Below are 17,235 nucleotides of genomic sequence, written 5' to 3' on the forward strand. Positions count from 1 at the left end.
AAGAGATTGAAAGTTGAGAAGTTGTTTCGCCCTCAAAACTTTGATGAAGCTCTTAGTCAGTATTTTTGTGACATTCGTATAGTGGAAAGTGTCTTGCGTCTGGGAATCGGTGAGCTTGAGCTCATTGACATTGTGGTTCAGGGGTTGAAACCTGAGGAACGCTCTCGGTTAGTTTTGGCACCGTAATAATTTGCGGATCTGGACAGGCTCTCCATTGTTTTGAGAACTGTCCAGGACCATGGGGTACCCAGAGAGGGGAAGGGGGGCAGCTGCCCCCCTAGAAGCCAGGATAAGGTATAACAAATTGATTGACATGAAAGCGTTTCAAATTTATTCCAGGATGTAATGAAGCCTGATGCGTATTTAAAATAATACTTAATTATGGATTTCAATTTTATTTAAAATAAACTAATATCCAATTTGTAAACTGAGGCTCTTTTTATTCATCTATCCTATTTTGGTCTCAGTACAGTTTGTCGGCTACCATATAAATACCACATTTGATCTAATCATAGATTAAAGACAAAGAGTAGACCTTCAATGTCCGTAACCGATCGGGGACGCTCGGCAATGAATTTCGTTCGTATATTTTCGTTGGAAATGTACATATTTAGAACATCAGTTTTTACAAATACAGCTGAATATAATAAGAAAAACACTCTTTTTATACCTTTGAGTAGTCAGTATTATTTTTAAGTCAAATTTCACCTGTTAAAATTAACTATATGTCAAAGTAAAAAGATTGTATCCTGAGGAAAGTGAAGAAATAGAAATAGATACTTCTGAAGTATTTATTTTGATTATGTAACAATAAATAGCTATGAACAACTGTCAATAGTACTGAGACAACTACCCTCAGACCAGAAAAGAAACAAACAAAAATTGCAAAGAAAAACAATTCCTAGGCTAAATAAATAAATTAAAAAAGGACAAGACATTCTAATAAGGTGAAAATTGTTTGTTTAATGCAAGTAATGTTATTTTAAATATTGTACAACTGTTAAGTATAAAATGCAAATATAGGCTTGGTTTTATGATGTAGTAGATATATTTTTTACTGTAATAGAAAGAACAGGATTTAATTTGTGCATTAATTTGAATAATTTTTGTCACCTATGATCAATCTTGTTACTATATCATTAGTAGTAACTGATCTTGAACGCTAGAAAATAATCATATAGTTACTAAAAACTACTTCTTTGGAATACAATTTTAGTCTTAGATTCAACTTATGTTTTGATAAATTACATTGTTATAAAACTCTAAAATTCTTGTATAAGCTGATCTCTCATTAAAAGGCAACATCGATAATAGATTACTATTGTATGCGACTTATACTCACTTACAGAAACTTTCTATATGACAAAGTAGAAAATAATCAGATAAAAGTCTGCCTACTTTATCCTAAAGTTTCAGCTCTGTGTTTGACACATTCGTATTAAAATAATAAATATCACAGTTACATTAGTCATAGGGAATACTGACAAATGGGAAAACCCGTCTTCAGATGAAGAAATATGTTTAAAGAAGATAAACGTAAACCTCAAACTGAAAGCATTTTCCCTCAACCAAAGTAACTAGGATATGACAAAACTAAAAATAACACAGAACTAAGAGACATACAAATAAACCCTGTTAGACACTGCTCAATGGCATCAATTATTTTTAAATGCAGTTTCACATTAGGCACAACTTCAGCCAGAATGAAATAAAAGGTTTAGAAAAATGTGAACTAGACTCAAATAAGTCTAAATCAGCTCTTACATTAAAAATGTAACATACAACATAATGGACTGGGTTTTACAATTTCCTTAGGATAGTAGGCTTATCCAAAATGGAAAGAGCCAAGTCTGACACAAAAAACACAAAAAAAAAAAAAACAATTAGCCTACACACAAAAATTTGAATATTTTACTACTACTAACATTTCTCTGACGACTAGGGAAGACGACTCAAACCTTCCTCGGTTAAAAATGCTGCCAGCGACAGTGATATTATCTAATTTCTGTGTATAGTTTAAATTTATTTGTGTTTCTTGTGCCAATGTTAGTTGTGTTTCTTGTGCCAAGGTTAGTTGTGTTTCTTGTGCCAGAGTGGACTTTCCACTCAGGTGAGACTTCTCTATCCTAACAAAAATCTTTAAACACAACTCTTAGATTAGTTGGTTAAGATATCAAAGGCTATGTCAAATAACCAAATATCAATTTTGTCAACCTGCAATTTAAATTATTGGAATGAAAATCAATCATCCATAACTTAACAGTTTTGAAATTCATTTTCACTTGACCCTCAATAGATCTGAAAAACATAAAAAACGTGAAACTGCAAGAGGAAAACCGAAGGAACAATTTGATAAACAAATTACAAAACAAGTCCACAACCGTCAGATTATTTCACAGGTGTTATCAACTCGTGGTGATAGTGTACGTGACAGACTCTCCCAGCCTAACTGACTTGCCGTTCTCTTGGGCCAGAACAGACTTGGTATCAAAGTCAACAAGCAGGACGGTGTCCCTCGGCAACTGAACTCTCCCCTCCAGAGGACTGGCACAGTTGGGGATCTTACGAGGCCCCAGGTCAGGATCTGCCCACCTCCATAGCTCCACTGTGCTGGCGTCTGACAACCAAACAAACTGTTAGCTGCTTAATACCTTTACAATGCAACATAGTGAAGAAGTAGAAATGATAGTAGTACTGATGGAATCAGCTACATGTTGTCAGCATGGAAGTATTGGATCTTTAACTACCTTAAGTAGTTCAGTGTTGATCCTGAAAATACAAAAATTACTAATTCTGGCAAATAAATAAATATAGGATGGAGAGGACACAGCTAACTCACCTGATGAAAGGTTGCAGATGAGTCAAAGAACACATAAAATCACACACATAATTTACTTAATATTTCGCCTCTTTCAGAGGCTTCTTCAGAAGTAGGCCTAGATGGTAGTTACAAAACAACAGTTTTCACGAAATATTAAGTAAATATTAAGTAAATTATGTGTGTGATTTTATGTGTTCTTTGACTCATCTGCAACCTTTCATCAGGTGAGTTAGCTGTGTCCTCTCCATCCTATATTTATTTATTTAATCCAAGCTAAATGCTTTTTCCTAAAAACATAATTCTGGCAAATGTAATCATATTCCTGCTTGAAAGATAAATTTGTATTAGACCTTACAGTATGCCAAGAAAAGCAAATTATAATAATCAAAATTATTAAAGATTAAAGCATTATTTAATTTTTTCATATTGGCATTACTGAACACAGTGGCGTTGCTTGGTTAAATTCCGGGGGGGTAGAAGCCTCAAATTTCCCAACTGCTTAACATAGATTTCCCATTTTTTTAAGAAATCAATTTCTGTACTATTTTTAAAAATCTACATATTATTATACAGGGTGACACAAAGGAACCGGACGTTTTTTAAATAAGTAGTACACAGTAGTTAAAAGGAATAAACTGGTTTTAATACTGTACATAGTGAGGTAAACATTTGCCATTTGTTACAAAACCGTCATTTTTTGAAAATGACGTCATGCATACGGCAGCCATGTACTTATCTAAAAATGTTCATTCTGGTCTGAAAATCCTCTGAAACTCGGGTCAGGAGGTTCAATGCCATTGATATCTTCTGTGATTGCAAACTTCAAATCCTCTAGAGTGCGTGGTTTTCTGAGCATGAACACGCTCCTTAAGAAACCCCCAAAGGATATATAATCACTAGTGGACAAGCCAGATGATCTTGGTGGCCATGGCATGTGACCAAAGCGAGAAATCACCTTGTTAGGAAACATTCATTCAATACTGCTCTCACTCTGGCGATGTTTTCGGGTGTTCTCGAAGTTTTAACAAGGCCTGGTGGTTGCTTTCTTGTTATATTTCCAGTTGTTCGGAACCCTGAAACCCATCTTAATAGCGTATTTCGGCTTGGAACCGTTCCATGGCGTTCAATATTAAAATGTCGACTAAATTCCCGCTGGATTTGACGACGGATTCACCATTTCGGACTAAAGTATTTTATGCAAAAACGCGATGGTCTAGGGTCCACTGACCCATTTCAACAAAAATGGCAAGCCTCACTGAAGGAAATGACATAACTTCAATCTTCCTACCACGTGCAACAACAATGGAACAGCTGTTTAAAAAAACGTCCGGTTCCTTTGTGTCACCCTGTACTATAGTCACACTCAATACAGTTTATTAACTTGCATTAACAAAACATAGCTAGTTTTACATATATACAAAATTTCTCAATTCAAATAAACTTCTAAAACTTCTACAGTTGAACCTCGTTTGTACGAACCTCGATAAAACGAATTCCTCGATAAGACGAATTTTTTTAATCCCCTTGACACTTTCATATTGGTCAATGCTAAAAACACCTCTATACAACGTAGTAATTAAGTTAAAAACCTCCATTAGACGAATTTGTTTGTGACATGGTCTAGAACTGATTAACCTCTATACAACGAATATTCTTAGGACAAAACCTCTACAAGACGAACGTAACCTCTATAAGACGAATTTATCATAAGCTTAACCTCCATAGTACGTAGTTTTCAAAACAAACACAAGCTTGTATCAACATGAAACCCCCACCCATCCCTCCCCCTTCCTCAGTCATTGTTTGGAGAAACCTTGGAGCGAGGAGAAACCTCTATAAGAAGAATAACAGCAGCATTAAACCTCGATAAATCGACCCTCTTTATTAAGAATACCTCTATAGTACGAATTTTTCCCGTACCCCTTGAAATTCGTCTTATAGAGGTTCAACTGTACCATAATCATAATGAAATTTTATGACTTAAAAAAACTTGAATAAGTATTGTTTCAAATCCAAAAAACTTTACAAACCATCGTGGTAGCAGACGTAGCAGTGTACAATTTTAGGTATATAAAATAAGCTTAGTACAACAAATTAGTATAGAAAAAATATTTTATTACAAAATAATGAAATTAAAATACTTTTAGAACTTGATATTAAGATCAACATTTTAACTTTCATAAAACTTACAACTAGGCCTAAACAAGTTTGTTATGATCAAATATTAATATCAGTGATGTGAATAACATTATTCTAGTCTAGAAAAGAAAAAAGAAAAAAACCTAAAATAAGACTCATATCAAATAAAAACGTTCAACTTGGTTGATAACAAACTTACACATACAATAAAAATGTTAACCTTCATCTTCATCAAACTAGAACTTAGACAAAAATCAAACTTAGACGTGAAAGTAAATAATCAAACTTTAGGTTATGTTTTGTACACGTAGATCTGTTTCAGAGTGATTAGTTGATTCATTTTTGTAAATCTTTAATTAAGAATGATAAATAACTTTTGTAGATTTTTTAAATATATTCAGAGAATAAATATTTCATTTAGGTTATTAAAAAATAAGAGTTTTAAAGGTAATACCGATACACAAAACCTATCTTTAATGTTATTTTAATCTACTTATTAGCAAGTACTCCTGTCAGTTAGCCTGCTCCAAATACTACAAAAAAAGATATAAAATATATTTTATGTTACTGAAGTGAAAAATATTTTTGAATTTCTTGTAAACACAAACAAACAACATAATTGAACTGAAGAGCTACATCGCTTGCACTTTCAAAATTCAAACTCGCAGTCTCGCAGACGAATCATTCAGAATCATCAACACAGGACAGGATCACAAACTATACCGCTAATTGATTAGTTTAAAAATATATTTTTCTTGTATCTGACTTCCCAACTGTCCCAACTCGTGGCAAGGAAATTCCCAACTTTTCTCTTTCCCAGATTCTGGGAGCCCCCTTACCCCCCCCCCCCCCCCCACCGCAACGACGACGCCCCTGACTGAACATGGTCTAAACCTGAATCACCCATTGTTCTGTTCTACTGAGCTAAGTTAAACCAAAGATGGGAGACCCTATATTTGTTAATTAGAATTATCAAACCTCATTTATTGTAATACCATATTTCTTGGTTCATTATTAATAAACTTGTATTGTAAAGTAATCCTTAAGATTTGCCAATTTTTATATTTTAATAACTTAGGCCTAGCTTAATCCAAAATGCAAAGAATAATAATAGGTAAAAGGTGGATGGAGAATCAAGATTTATCTGTCAAATTCAAAAGGCACTACCATTAACAATTTTGTATAACACCTGAGCCAATTGGGTAGTGACAGATACATTATTTTCACAACGTAGGCTAGCATTAGGCTACCATAACAACATACGCATCAGCTAACAAACTAGATTTTATTTTCCCAGAATCCATACTCACCCTTGATATTCTTGTCCTGGCGGGCCAGTGCCGTGGCTAGCTTGGCCGCAGTGTCGCCGTGTCTGACGGCCAGCCAGTGTGTCAGGTGACCACTCAGAGGCTGAGGGTTGACAAGCGCGAGCGGCACGCTCGGTGGCGGCGCTCGGAATGTGATGAACGGCGCTCCAGGACAACAATCCTCCTTCACATTGTCTGGCGCTCCTTCACTGGTTGAAGATGCGATCTCTATCTCCTCCAACTACAACAAACATCAAAGGCATTATTTAACTTGTATAGTGGTAATGTTGGGCATATTACTTATAACTAATAGAATAAATTCATTTCACAGTCAAAACTGTCATTAATTCTTTGGTAAATTATTAGTTATAGGTAATTTTTATACGTTTACATATTTTTATACGTGATCATTACCCAACCTTCACTGTCTTCAGCAATGCCGGATAACAACCTATGTATTGGTAATTAATTATTGTGTAAATAAATTTCTTGATTGATTGAATGGTTGAACACAGAAAATAAAAGTTGTTGTACATATGGTAAAAATAATTGATGAATCACGTACCTTTGTTGTCAAACCTGATCCTGGCTCTAAGTAATTGTCTTCCATTGAAACACTTACTTTTTTGAGTTGTTGGTTATAAATAGTATAAGATAAAGTAATTCTCCTTCAGTAAGCCCATTTCTGCCCAAAATAACCTTTTCAGATTGTTGAGTTAAAACATAAGTTAAACAATTCACACTATGCCAGAAGCCACAGTAGTAGGTATTCAAATTTTAAGCGGCCTACACACTACACGTGCATTGCACGCCGTGCCAAAAACTGACAAAACGTGCAAGTGTGTGGTGAACACCGTGCAAGCACGGCGTGCATTGGCATGGCACGGTGGAAATCAAAACGAGTTTGATTTTCGGCGTGCCGTGCCAAAGCACGCCGTTCCAACGTGCTAGTGTGTAGGCGATCCCCGTGCCACGTGCTGGTAGTTCAACCACTTTTGACAGGATTTGGCCCTATAATAGTACTTTCTTATTAGTGAATCAACGGCATTTTGTCTTGGCCATTTGCAACACAGATTAAATACGCACATAGTGGCGTCCCCATTTTAAATAATTGATAATTATTGATAATTATTGATAATTGATAATTGATAATTATTGATAATTGATAATTTATAATTATTGATAATTGATAATTGATCATTTGCACGACCATCGAGATTATAACATAATGGATCGCGCGCTGTATGTGATGCGTGACCCGAGACGCAGTCATAGATCTCTATATAATATATCATATGTATATATAATATACTATCATATGTATATATAATATACATCCTCCACCACAGTATTGTGAACCAAGTGCCCTGCCGGCGTATATCTGTACGGCAGCGAGGTGCAAGGTCTGGACTAACCTAGGCACTTAAGGCGGCTTAGTGCTGCTGCCTTGTGTCTATTTTTAATGATTAATCAATAATGTCTTTGAAAAACACGTGTGTGTTCTGCATTTCATTTGTACGAACAGACGATGTAATTTAGCACGTTGCAGGCTACACTGGAGATCAAGTGTGTGGGCAAAATGTGCCGTGCAAAGCACGTCGTGCCAATATAAAAAATGGCACGGCGTGCAATGCACGTGTAGTGTGTAGGCCGCTTTAAGAACATGGCAACAAATATAAATTGACAAAGAAAATTTAGGTTTCAAAAAGCGTAAAATTAAACATTTTGATATATATTTTAATCAGTTTCTGTGAGTACCCCTAGGACCACCCTTTTTACTGGAGGCCCCTCCTATGGAAAAGTCAGTGGGACGCCCATGCCCATGGGGGCATATTGCTGCAATTAGAGGAAGTGGTCATGATGTCTTTGCGACCAAGGCAGGCTGGGAATGTCAAGATATTGCCTCAATCACCAGTGGTGGTGATTTAGTTTTCATGGTTTTGGGGGAATTTGCATGGCTATGGAATACTTTTTTAAATGTGTATTACAACTATTGTATGATAACTACATTTCATTATATACATTTGTCATTAGAACTCTTTCCCTTAAAATTGTAATGTTTTTTTGTTTGTTTATAAAATGACTCAGCTGACCTTGAATTTTCAAGTTAGCAGAAAAGGAAATGGAGAATAATTTAACTACTAACCCAACAAAAATATATTAGTTAACATGATTGCCAACATCTAGCCTATAACTTTAAATTCATTCTTAATATAAGTCAATTCATTGAGTATGACTTGAATACAGGGTGATTGATATAAGTGTGCCAGCCGTTTTATTCGAAAACTATAAGAGATATCAAAAAATGTTAAATGGTAAGTGCCTTGGATTTTTTATTAAAAAAATTATAGTCAAGTCAAAAATTATTTTAGCCGCCATTTTTCCAATATGGCCGCCAACTTTGATTTTTCTTATGGAACACCCTGTATTTTATGATGTATTCTGGTAGAAAAGGTAATTTTAAGACAACTTTATTCTTGTGATTTTTTTCATAAACCTAACCGTTTCAAAGATAATAATGGTTTAAGTTGTGAAATTTTGAATGGTTTTCGAGCAAAACAGCTGGCATGCTTGCTTCGAAACTCTTTCTCATGCAGAAATTTCAAAACTTTAACCATTATTATCTTTAAAACGGTTAGGTTTATGAAAAAAATTACAAGAATAATCATCTTAAAATTACTTTTTCTACCAGAATACATCATAAAATACAGGGTATTCCGTAAGAAAAATCAAAGTTGGCGGCCATATTGGAAAAATGGCGGCTAAAATAATTTTTTTGACTTGACTATAATTTTTTAAATAAAAAATTCAAGGCACTTACCATTTAACTTTTTTTGATATCTCTTATAGTTTTTGAATAAAACGGCTGGCACACTTATATCAATCACCCTGTATATGTAAATACTGGATTGGTCATTTAGTGACCAAGTGACCAATGACAGTACACAAAGAACCCTGATAGGCCATTAAATGACCGATCAGCAGTTCAAGGGTTAAGTCATTTTGATTCTTAAATTTTCCAAATTTCCTTAAGTTAGCGTTGTATACTACTACTAATATTTATTTTACCTATTTTTTCACAGTAGATATTTATTATTATGTTTATTCAATAGTGTGTTCTGTGGTGAAGTGGGTAGGTTTAAGCCTATGTTTTAGAACATTAGATGATTGAATGTAATTTGTTTGCCACACACAAAACATTTTCCATGTGGGGAACATTCAATGTATTTGTCAGTTATATGTTATTTGTAGCTGTGTTAACATGACTTGAACAAAACTGCCTGAGGGTGCACATAGAAGTCTGGTACTGAGGTGTATTTTATGTTCTGCTCACATCAAGTGTGTACTCCAAGTAGTTCTTGTTGATGGTGAGGACGTGTATCTCGTCAAAGTCGAGTGTCAGGTTGAGAGCCTTGATGCCGCTGTTGGTGACCTTCTCTCTCGTCGCTTGTACAAACGGCATCACTCGCTTCATGTACTTCTTCAGCTCAGGCTTGGCCGACAGTGCCACTGAGATCACCTTGTTGTCAGGGAAACTTCCGTTGTTGGTCTAAACAAAAAGGAGATATGATTTTAGCATTTTATAATTTTAAAAAATTTAAAAAAGTTAAAGATACGTTTACAAAATGGTTTCCTCCATTGCCAGATTACTGTTTACCACTACATTACAAAATTATAACATCTAGTTATAGTATGAACAAGTGTGAAAAAAACTCGCAAGAACAAAAACTCTAGGTCTGTCAAAAATAGGGGTCTGCGGTACAGAAAATTTAAGGTCGGTACGGTTCGGTACGGTACAATATTTTGTACCTCAGTTCTCGGTACAAAATCGGTACGGTACGCGGCTACCCGTATTTTTGCGGTTTTCTTCTCAGAACTGTATCCAAACCATTATTTTTAACTTTAATACATAGACATTACTATGAAAATGGATAGTATCCTACATTCATGGTTTTCTAACAACAATTACTGTACCACATATTATTAAAACAAAACCTTTTACTACTACGAGGATTGTGTCAAGAAAAATCACAGTTGAGATAAAGGCTTTACCTATTTTACTCTGAGATACTTTGAATAGCATGATAAAGTAGTTTAAAAATAGGATGAGAGTTTTTATGAATAAACATGTTTGAAACATTTATTGACAAGATAATTTCACAAAACTGATAAATTATTTCCAACCAACACAATGTCTAGTTGTTTTTTTTTATTTTAAAAACATATAAAAGCATTCAGTAGAAGACAGTGTAGTTTTGCCAGCTGTTCACAGCAGATGACAATGAAAAACTGGAGGTTATGATGAAGTAATGGCAAAGACCATTTTTTTTATCAGCTTCAAAACTAGTTAAGTTATAAGATGGATAAAATTCTTGCAAAGTTTTTTTCTGAAACTAAAATTTGGATTATCACAGAGTAAGATTTGATGTTGGGCAATTAGACTTTATAACTGTGTAAAAGGTGTGTATCCCTGAATTTATAAATTGCATTCTACAATTATTCACTGCCAAACATAATTCAGTAGAACCTTGATGAACCGAGAATTACACTAGCCTACATAACTTCATTACCCCAAGTAAAATACCAAGATAATTTTTATAATTGTATTTGAATCGTATAATCTTAGTTTGTTAAAAATGGATTGTATGTTCAACAATAATTGCAGTCCATTATTGTTAAGCAGTATGGTCCCAAATTATTGTTTTTGATTTTGAAACATCACAGTTCATTTGACAAAATTATAGTTGAAGCAGCTCAATGTCAAGTCACGCACGCTTGTGCAATAGTTTGTTTACATGCTTTCTCCAGACCACGGGGGAGGGGAGGGTCTGATAAGCCGTCTATTGTTCACCCCCAAGAAGGTCCGACCCTCATTAGTGCCACTCGGCTGCACTCAGTGGGGAACCCAATACCACAAATCAATCTTTTAAATGAATACAAATATTTGGTAATAATTGTTTTATTAATATTCACCTTGAAATTTCAATAAATTTGGTGTAAAATTTGACAAAAATCTGCCATTTGGACCGATTATTAATACAATACCAAGTACCAATAAAGTAGTACCGTACATTCATTGGTAATTAAATAATAGTTAAAAATTTACCGATTTTCGTCAAGTTTTACCCCCTGCTGTGCGCTATGTCACAAAAGCTGATAACGATATGGGTGATTAGTAACCATGGCAACTTGTTGAATGCGTGATGAAGGGAAACCCAAGAAATAGAAGAACAAAGAGAAAGAATGCCGTTGTTATCTTTATACCCTTTTTACAATTTCCGTTATTGTTATCTTTATGTAAGATTTTATGATTTTGTTTTATAGGTTTATAAAATAATAATTCTTTTTAACTACGGGAATATCAATTTATAATTTATCAACGTGCTTCTCTTCTGAAACAGCAATACCGGATGCATAATAAAGGTCAATGGCCTAAAATATCACGATTGTGCAATATTGTATTTTGATGTTGAAATTAAAATTACGACAAAAGTTTGTATATATCCATGGTCGTCAATAAAAAGATAAAATATCCATAACAAATATTTAATTTATAAAATAAGATTGTAGATTTGTTACAAGTTTAATATGTAGCCATAAACAGTTTTATGGCAGTAGGCAATGGCCAGCGGCAAATTCAATATTCACGAAAATACTGATTAAGTTAGAGATAACATTTAACAGTCATCATAAAACTATTATTTTTATGATAAAACAGAATTGGGGAAAGTCGTAAAGAAATAAAAGTGATAAAACTCAACAGTTCTTGGAAGTACTTCAATACAACAATTATTGTCGTGATAAAATGTTAATGGATTTGGGACTGCTAATGGGTTTTTTATTGCATCATCAAGCTAGTAATAAATTATGAAGATCGTAAACAAACATCTGATAAGACTTTTATGTGCTCGGAACCAACTGCCGTTGACTACGATAGTAAATTGAAAGTAATTTATTATTATAATAGGCTGTACCGAACCGAATTTGTACCGTGTAAAATGCTGTACCGAACCGATGACGGTAATTAAGCTTGTACCGTACCGTACCGACTTTTTCGGTGCACCGCAGACCCCTAGTCAAAAACCAGTTACTGATTCACCAAAACTGATCATTAATATGTTGCCTACTAGGCATCACACTCCAGCTGTATGAGTGGTCTCGTGTCCCTGGTAGTGAATGTGTTAAGCTACTTAATGATAGTTTCACGTGGAAACTTTTGAGTGTGCCGATGTTGACTAAATATAACCACGTGTGTTTCATAGCAAAAATATAGAGTAATATTGATCTTATGTTAATGAGAGTTAAAAAAAAAACAATTTTAATAAGCGGTTTTTAACGAATAAAGCATATTATTAAATTCATGTTTACGGAAAAGTTGGCAATTATCAACAGAACACGAGGTTTACCAAACATCTTTTTGATGATAGTATCATGTTGCCAACACACTTGATAAGCCTAAAGTAATTTTTTATGTTTTTGTTTTACAGTACAAGAAAATACCTAATTCAGGGTTTTGAAAGTTCTTATTGTGGACAGTTTCAGAATGCATAAAATATGCTTAATTTTGTAGAAAAGGAAGACGAGCAATAAATGCCCGAAACGCAAGAACAACTACTTCTGGCAATGTTTTGAGATAGTTGAATGTAGAATACTTGCTTAAAAACAATGCTTTTCAATATGTATGTTAATTTTACAAAATTTTAAACAACAGACCTTATAAGGTATGGTAAAAACTATCTGTGTAATTCTCTCAAAACAGACCAGTCTTTAACAAATTACATCTTCTAATCATATGCATCCATGCAGGATTATTTCTGCCTGAATTGCCAATCTGGCCAAGGTAGGTATTTCACTCCGTTGACAAGAATGGATAGAAAATTGCCGTATTGTTTCGAATCGAGTTGCATCGATTCAAATTGAAAATCTTTTGAATCGAATTGAAAATCTTTTGCTGCTTCGCACACCCCTAATAATTGTGATCTGAGACAAATTGCTAAGTTAAATTATTTTTTAGGAAAAAGCATTTAGCTTGGATTAAATAAATAAATATAGGATGGAGAGGACACAGCTAACTCACCTGTACAGCTAATGGTGAGTTAGCTGTGTCCTCTCCATCCTATATTTATTTATTTAAGTTAAATTATTGAAATAAGATGTAACTTATTATATCTACAAATGTTGTTTTAGTTTATTGTTTTATTAAAAACCATGAAAAGTGATCTCAACTAGCTTTCACTGCTATGAAAGCAATCCTAGTCATTAAGTCCATTGAAAGATAATGCACTGTGAGGGACTAGAAGGAATCATTGGCCCTTGACATGTGTCTGTAGTTATGGGCATTGATGGATGGGTTTCCTGTATAGTTCAGGAAACAATGATTTAGAGAAAGTTATTCTTGATATTGGTAACTGATCTCTTGGTTCAAGAATGTGGAGTTTTTTTTAAAGAGGCCTCTTCTACAAGTGAATACTTGTGGAGGTCTGTTGTTACGAGTCACAGACTTGGTAACATCGATGAGCCTCGGATGTGAGGTGGTAAAGTTGTCTTTTTTTAATATCTACAACTACAGGTTGTTTTGAGGACGAGTATAATGGTTGTCTTTTTTGGCCTTGTTGAGCATAAATGGCATTTAATTCTTAAAATAATTTTAAGCACTTAATGACATGCAAGTAAGGAGAAAATTTAGTATAAATATAGTCATGGGAGGATTGATTTATGAGGTTATTTGCAAGTGTGTGTCTAATGACTAACCGTGTGCATCTCCTTCATGGTGGTAAGCACGGTGGACTGCCAGGGCGGATAAGTCTTGGCCACCCAGACAGTGGCGTGGGTGGGCTTGTCTCCGATCTGGTCAGGCGGAGGAGGCTTCTTGCCCTTCTTGCCTGAAGTCAGATGGTTCTTGTACTGCAGACGGAATGAGTGAGCCGCTTCCATGAGATAGGCACTGGAGCGAACCAGCGTTTCATCTACCGGACCTGCGACCGGCCAATCTGCCCGCACTATACTGTTGGTCTGGAACATCGAATGGAAACATAAAAAACTTTGTCTATGTGCAGCAGTAGCTTGTAGAGTAAATAACATACCTGTGTATCCTAACCATTTAAAATTTACTTGATGGAATAGAAGGCTCACCTAAATGGGGATAAAAATTAACAATATGTACAAAATTATTTAAATGATTTACTGTCACCCACAACAGGATATTTAACCAAGGAAGGTTCCATCTTGGTTTTTGAAACATTCCTTCATATAAAACATTGTCAAATTCAAGTACGCTACTTGTCAATTCTTGAAAGGTTTTATTTACTATGTATGGTAGTAGGGTAAATATTTGGTTTTCATTTGCCCAAATGGAATCCATCCCATTCAGGTAGGCTTGCGTTACCAACAAACATTCTTAAAACCTTGGCCCTTTGTGTCCTTCTTGCATCAATAAAACTATTTAATACGATGTTTTAGTTGATTTGAACATTAAGTCTAAAATGCCAAAAGAAGTACCACAAACTAAACTTTATGGTCTATATAGGTGAAACTTAATGCACAAGTTTCTTCTTCAACCATATTTTTTTATATAGGTAGCTATAATAAATAATATCTTCTAGGCCTAGATAGATGTGCTTTTAAAAATTTACAACTTATTTTAGATCAGTAAAAACCTAACCTTTGCCTTCATTGGAACAGAATTCAATGGATCAAGGCTTAAATATTTTTATCATTTATACAAGCAAAAGCAGAAGTAAGAGACATGATTATCTCTTGATTGTAGCAAAATACCTTTCCAATGAGAGAGTAGACGTGCTCAGCCACATGTGGACAGATCGGTGACAACAACAAGGCTTGTAACTCAATAAACCTGTAACATGTTTAAGAGATCAGACTTACAGGTGGATTTAGTTTTATTCAAAAACATCTTAAATTTTATATTACACAGTAGAAAACTCATAAGAGAAAGTTTGACATAAATGATATAGATTGGCAAAGTGTTAACTTTTAGTCCATTAAAATTCTTCTTTCTACTCACATGTTTCACTGGGAGGTAAGAATTAGAATATTGCTCCCTCATGATTGAAACTCTTACTTGCAAGACATATTACAAGTGTTTCTCCGTCTTTTGGACTAGACACCACTGTGTAAAATCACCAACATTGTATGATGGCATTTCAGCCCTGTTGCATATAGCCATATTCAGAGATGTAAAGTCGCATGATCTGAAGATGGCCATATGCAACAAAGCCAAAAAGTCATGGTTGTACATTAATAGCGTCAAATAAATTAAAACTAATACTTAAAACTAAGATAAAGCCATTTTCAATTCATCTAAAGAGTATAAGGACAAGAAGGACAAGTCCATTAAATAGGCCTTAAAAGGTATTTTTAATACTGGGTTTTAGTTCTGTTTTAATTTTAAAAGGAATAAATTTTAAGATAAAATCACGTCCTGCATTGACAGTCTTTTTCTTTAAGAGCTCTAATTTATGATTTCTATTACACAGTTAGGCCTATTTATATAACATGTATTATAGTTACAATTGTTTTCTTTGTTTGGTGGATTGAAATTTTGTTCTTGACAAACATAATAGTCGAGGACAATTAAACCGTAAACAGTGAGGGTTCTTAAATTCCTTGTCGGCTAAACTCACATTCTAGCGATTCAATCCTGTATAATGTGCTGTTACCTGATGATAAGTTGACGATGCATACCACCGCTGACCTGACAGAGCTCTCGGTACTTGTCTCTCACAAGCTGCATTTCAAAGAAGCCAGTCCTCAGTGCCTCCTTGAACAACATCTTGTTGTAGTTCTCATCCGTTTCCTTGATTTTCTGGTTCATCTCACTAAAACACAACCGCAACTTGTAAACAAATCACTTTCTTTGTAGATATTTGATAAGATTATGAAACAGGTTATAATGTCAAGGGAAAGTGTTTGAAAATATTGTGCAAGTAGGCTGAATGTGTTGTTGGATTATAAATTGTTGTGCTGACTGACATAAGCATTCCACTTCTTGACCAGTTAAATAAGGTCAATATATTTGATCTGGAGATCAGTTGACAAGATGACCACAATAATCTACACCATTACAATGCAATATGCTGTACAAATCTTAAACAATCCGTGGTCTTACTTGAGTGGAGTAAGGACAGTTATTTAGTGTTGGCATATAAAACATTCAACTGACTTCCAGTCAAAGTCCACAGATTAATCATCATAACCGCTAAAAGAGAGAATTACTTCCAGGCTTTTAAGAGCTTGAAGAATCTGTAAAAAGTTATTACATTTTCTTAATATTGGCCTAATTTCCCCAAATAACATTGAAAATTGAAACAATGTTGACAAATATTAAGACAACATAATCAAGAAAATTTATTTTTATATCAAGAAAACGTTTTAACAATATTGTTACCAAGTTGATTAGTAATGGGGCAATATTGAACTAACCTTGTTTCAATGTTGATAACATTGAGACAATATATTTATGCTAGCATCCAATAGTGACCAAACTATACCGATCATAAAATATCTGAATCGGAACCTCCCAATATCCAATCCGAATCGAGCCTTAACTAATCAACCTGAATCTGATCCAAAATGAAATTTCACTATCCACACACCTCAGGCAGGACAAGATCTGTCCATATAACCTAGGGAAGGATTGTACTGTTTGGTGTGATATGTAATAGCCTTATCCAGTTGCTTACTTATCAATACCAACTGAACCCACTTTAGGGTAAATGCAAAGTATGAATGAAAGGGCCAAATATTGAAGGACATCCCCAGTCTGGGGACAACCATAGAAGAAGCAAGATATAAAATGATAATGGGGGTGAATTGTTGGCAAGGCTGAAAACCTCTTGACACATTAGATGCTGCACATTTGCCATATTGTGCACGCTTGGAGCTGCTCAGGCAGACGGTGACCTGGTCAGTGAGTCAAACCTATGGCTCTACTATCTCTTTGAATTTTTT

The 17,235-nt window shown here is 34.6% G+C and overlaps 1 protein-coding gene across 1 annotated transcript in view; it reads right to left on the reverse strand.

Moving 5' to 3' along the window:
• Positions 1-777: 777 nt before the first annotated feature.
• LOC128982028 (leucine--tRNA ligase, cytoplasmic-like) overlaps positions 778-17,235 on the reverse strand; it is a 43,608-nt gene continuing 27,150 nt past the window's right edge. The window contains exons 17-22 of the mRNA XM_054401066.1: positions 15,945-16,103; positions 15,043-15,121; positions 14,020-14,280; positions 9,602-9,817; positions 6,271-6,508; positions 778-2,617 (exon numbers count right to left, since the gene is read on the reverse strand). Of these exons, the coding sequence (XP_054257041.1) occupies positions 2,406-2,617; positions 6,271-6,508; positions 9,602-9,817; positions 14,020-14,280; positions 15,043-15,121; positions 15,945-16,103 (1,165 nt within the window). The 3' untranslated portion in view covers positions 778-2,405. The remainder of the gene's footprint in view (positions 2,618-6,270; positions 6,509-9,601; positions 9,818-14,019; positions 14,281-15,042; positions 15,122-15,944; positions 16,104-17,235) is intronic.

This window comes from Macrosteles quadrilineatus, unplaced genomic scaffold, assembly GCF_028750875.1.
Source record: "Macrosteles quadrilineatus isolate MER2022 unplaced genomic scaffold, UCM_ALF_1.0 Scaffold_83__1_contigs__length_474695, whole genome shotgun sequence".
NCBI classification, from domain to species: Eukaryota; Metazoa; Arthropoda; class Insecta; order Hemiptera; family Cicadellidae; genus Macrosteles; species Macrosteles quadrilineatus.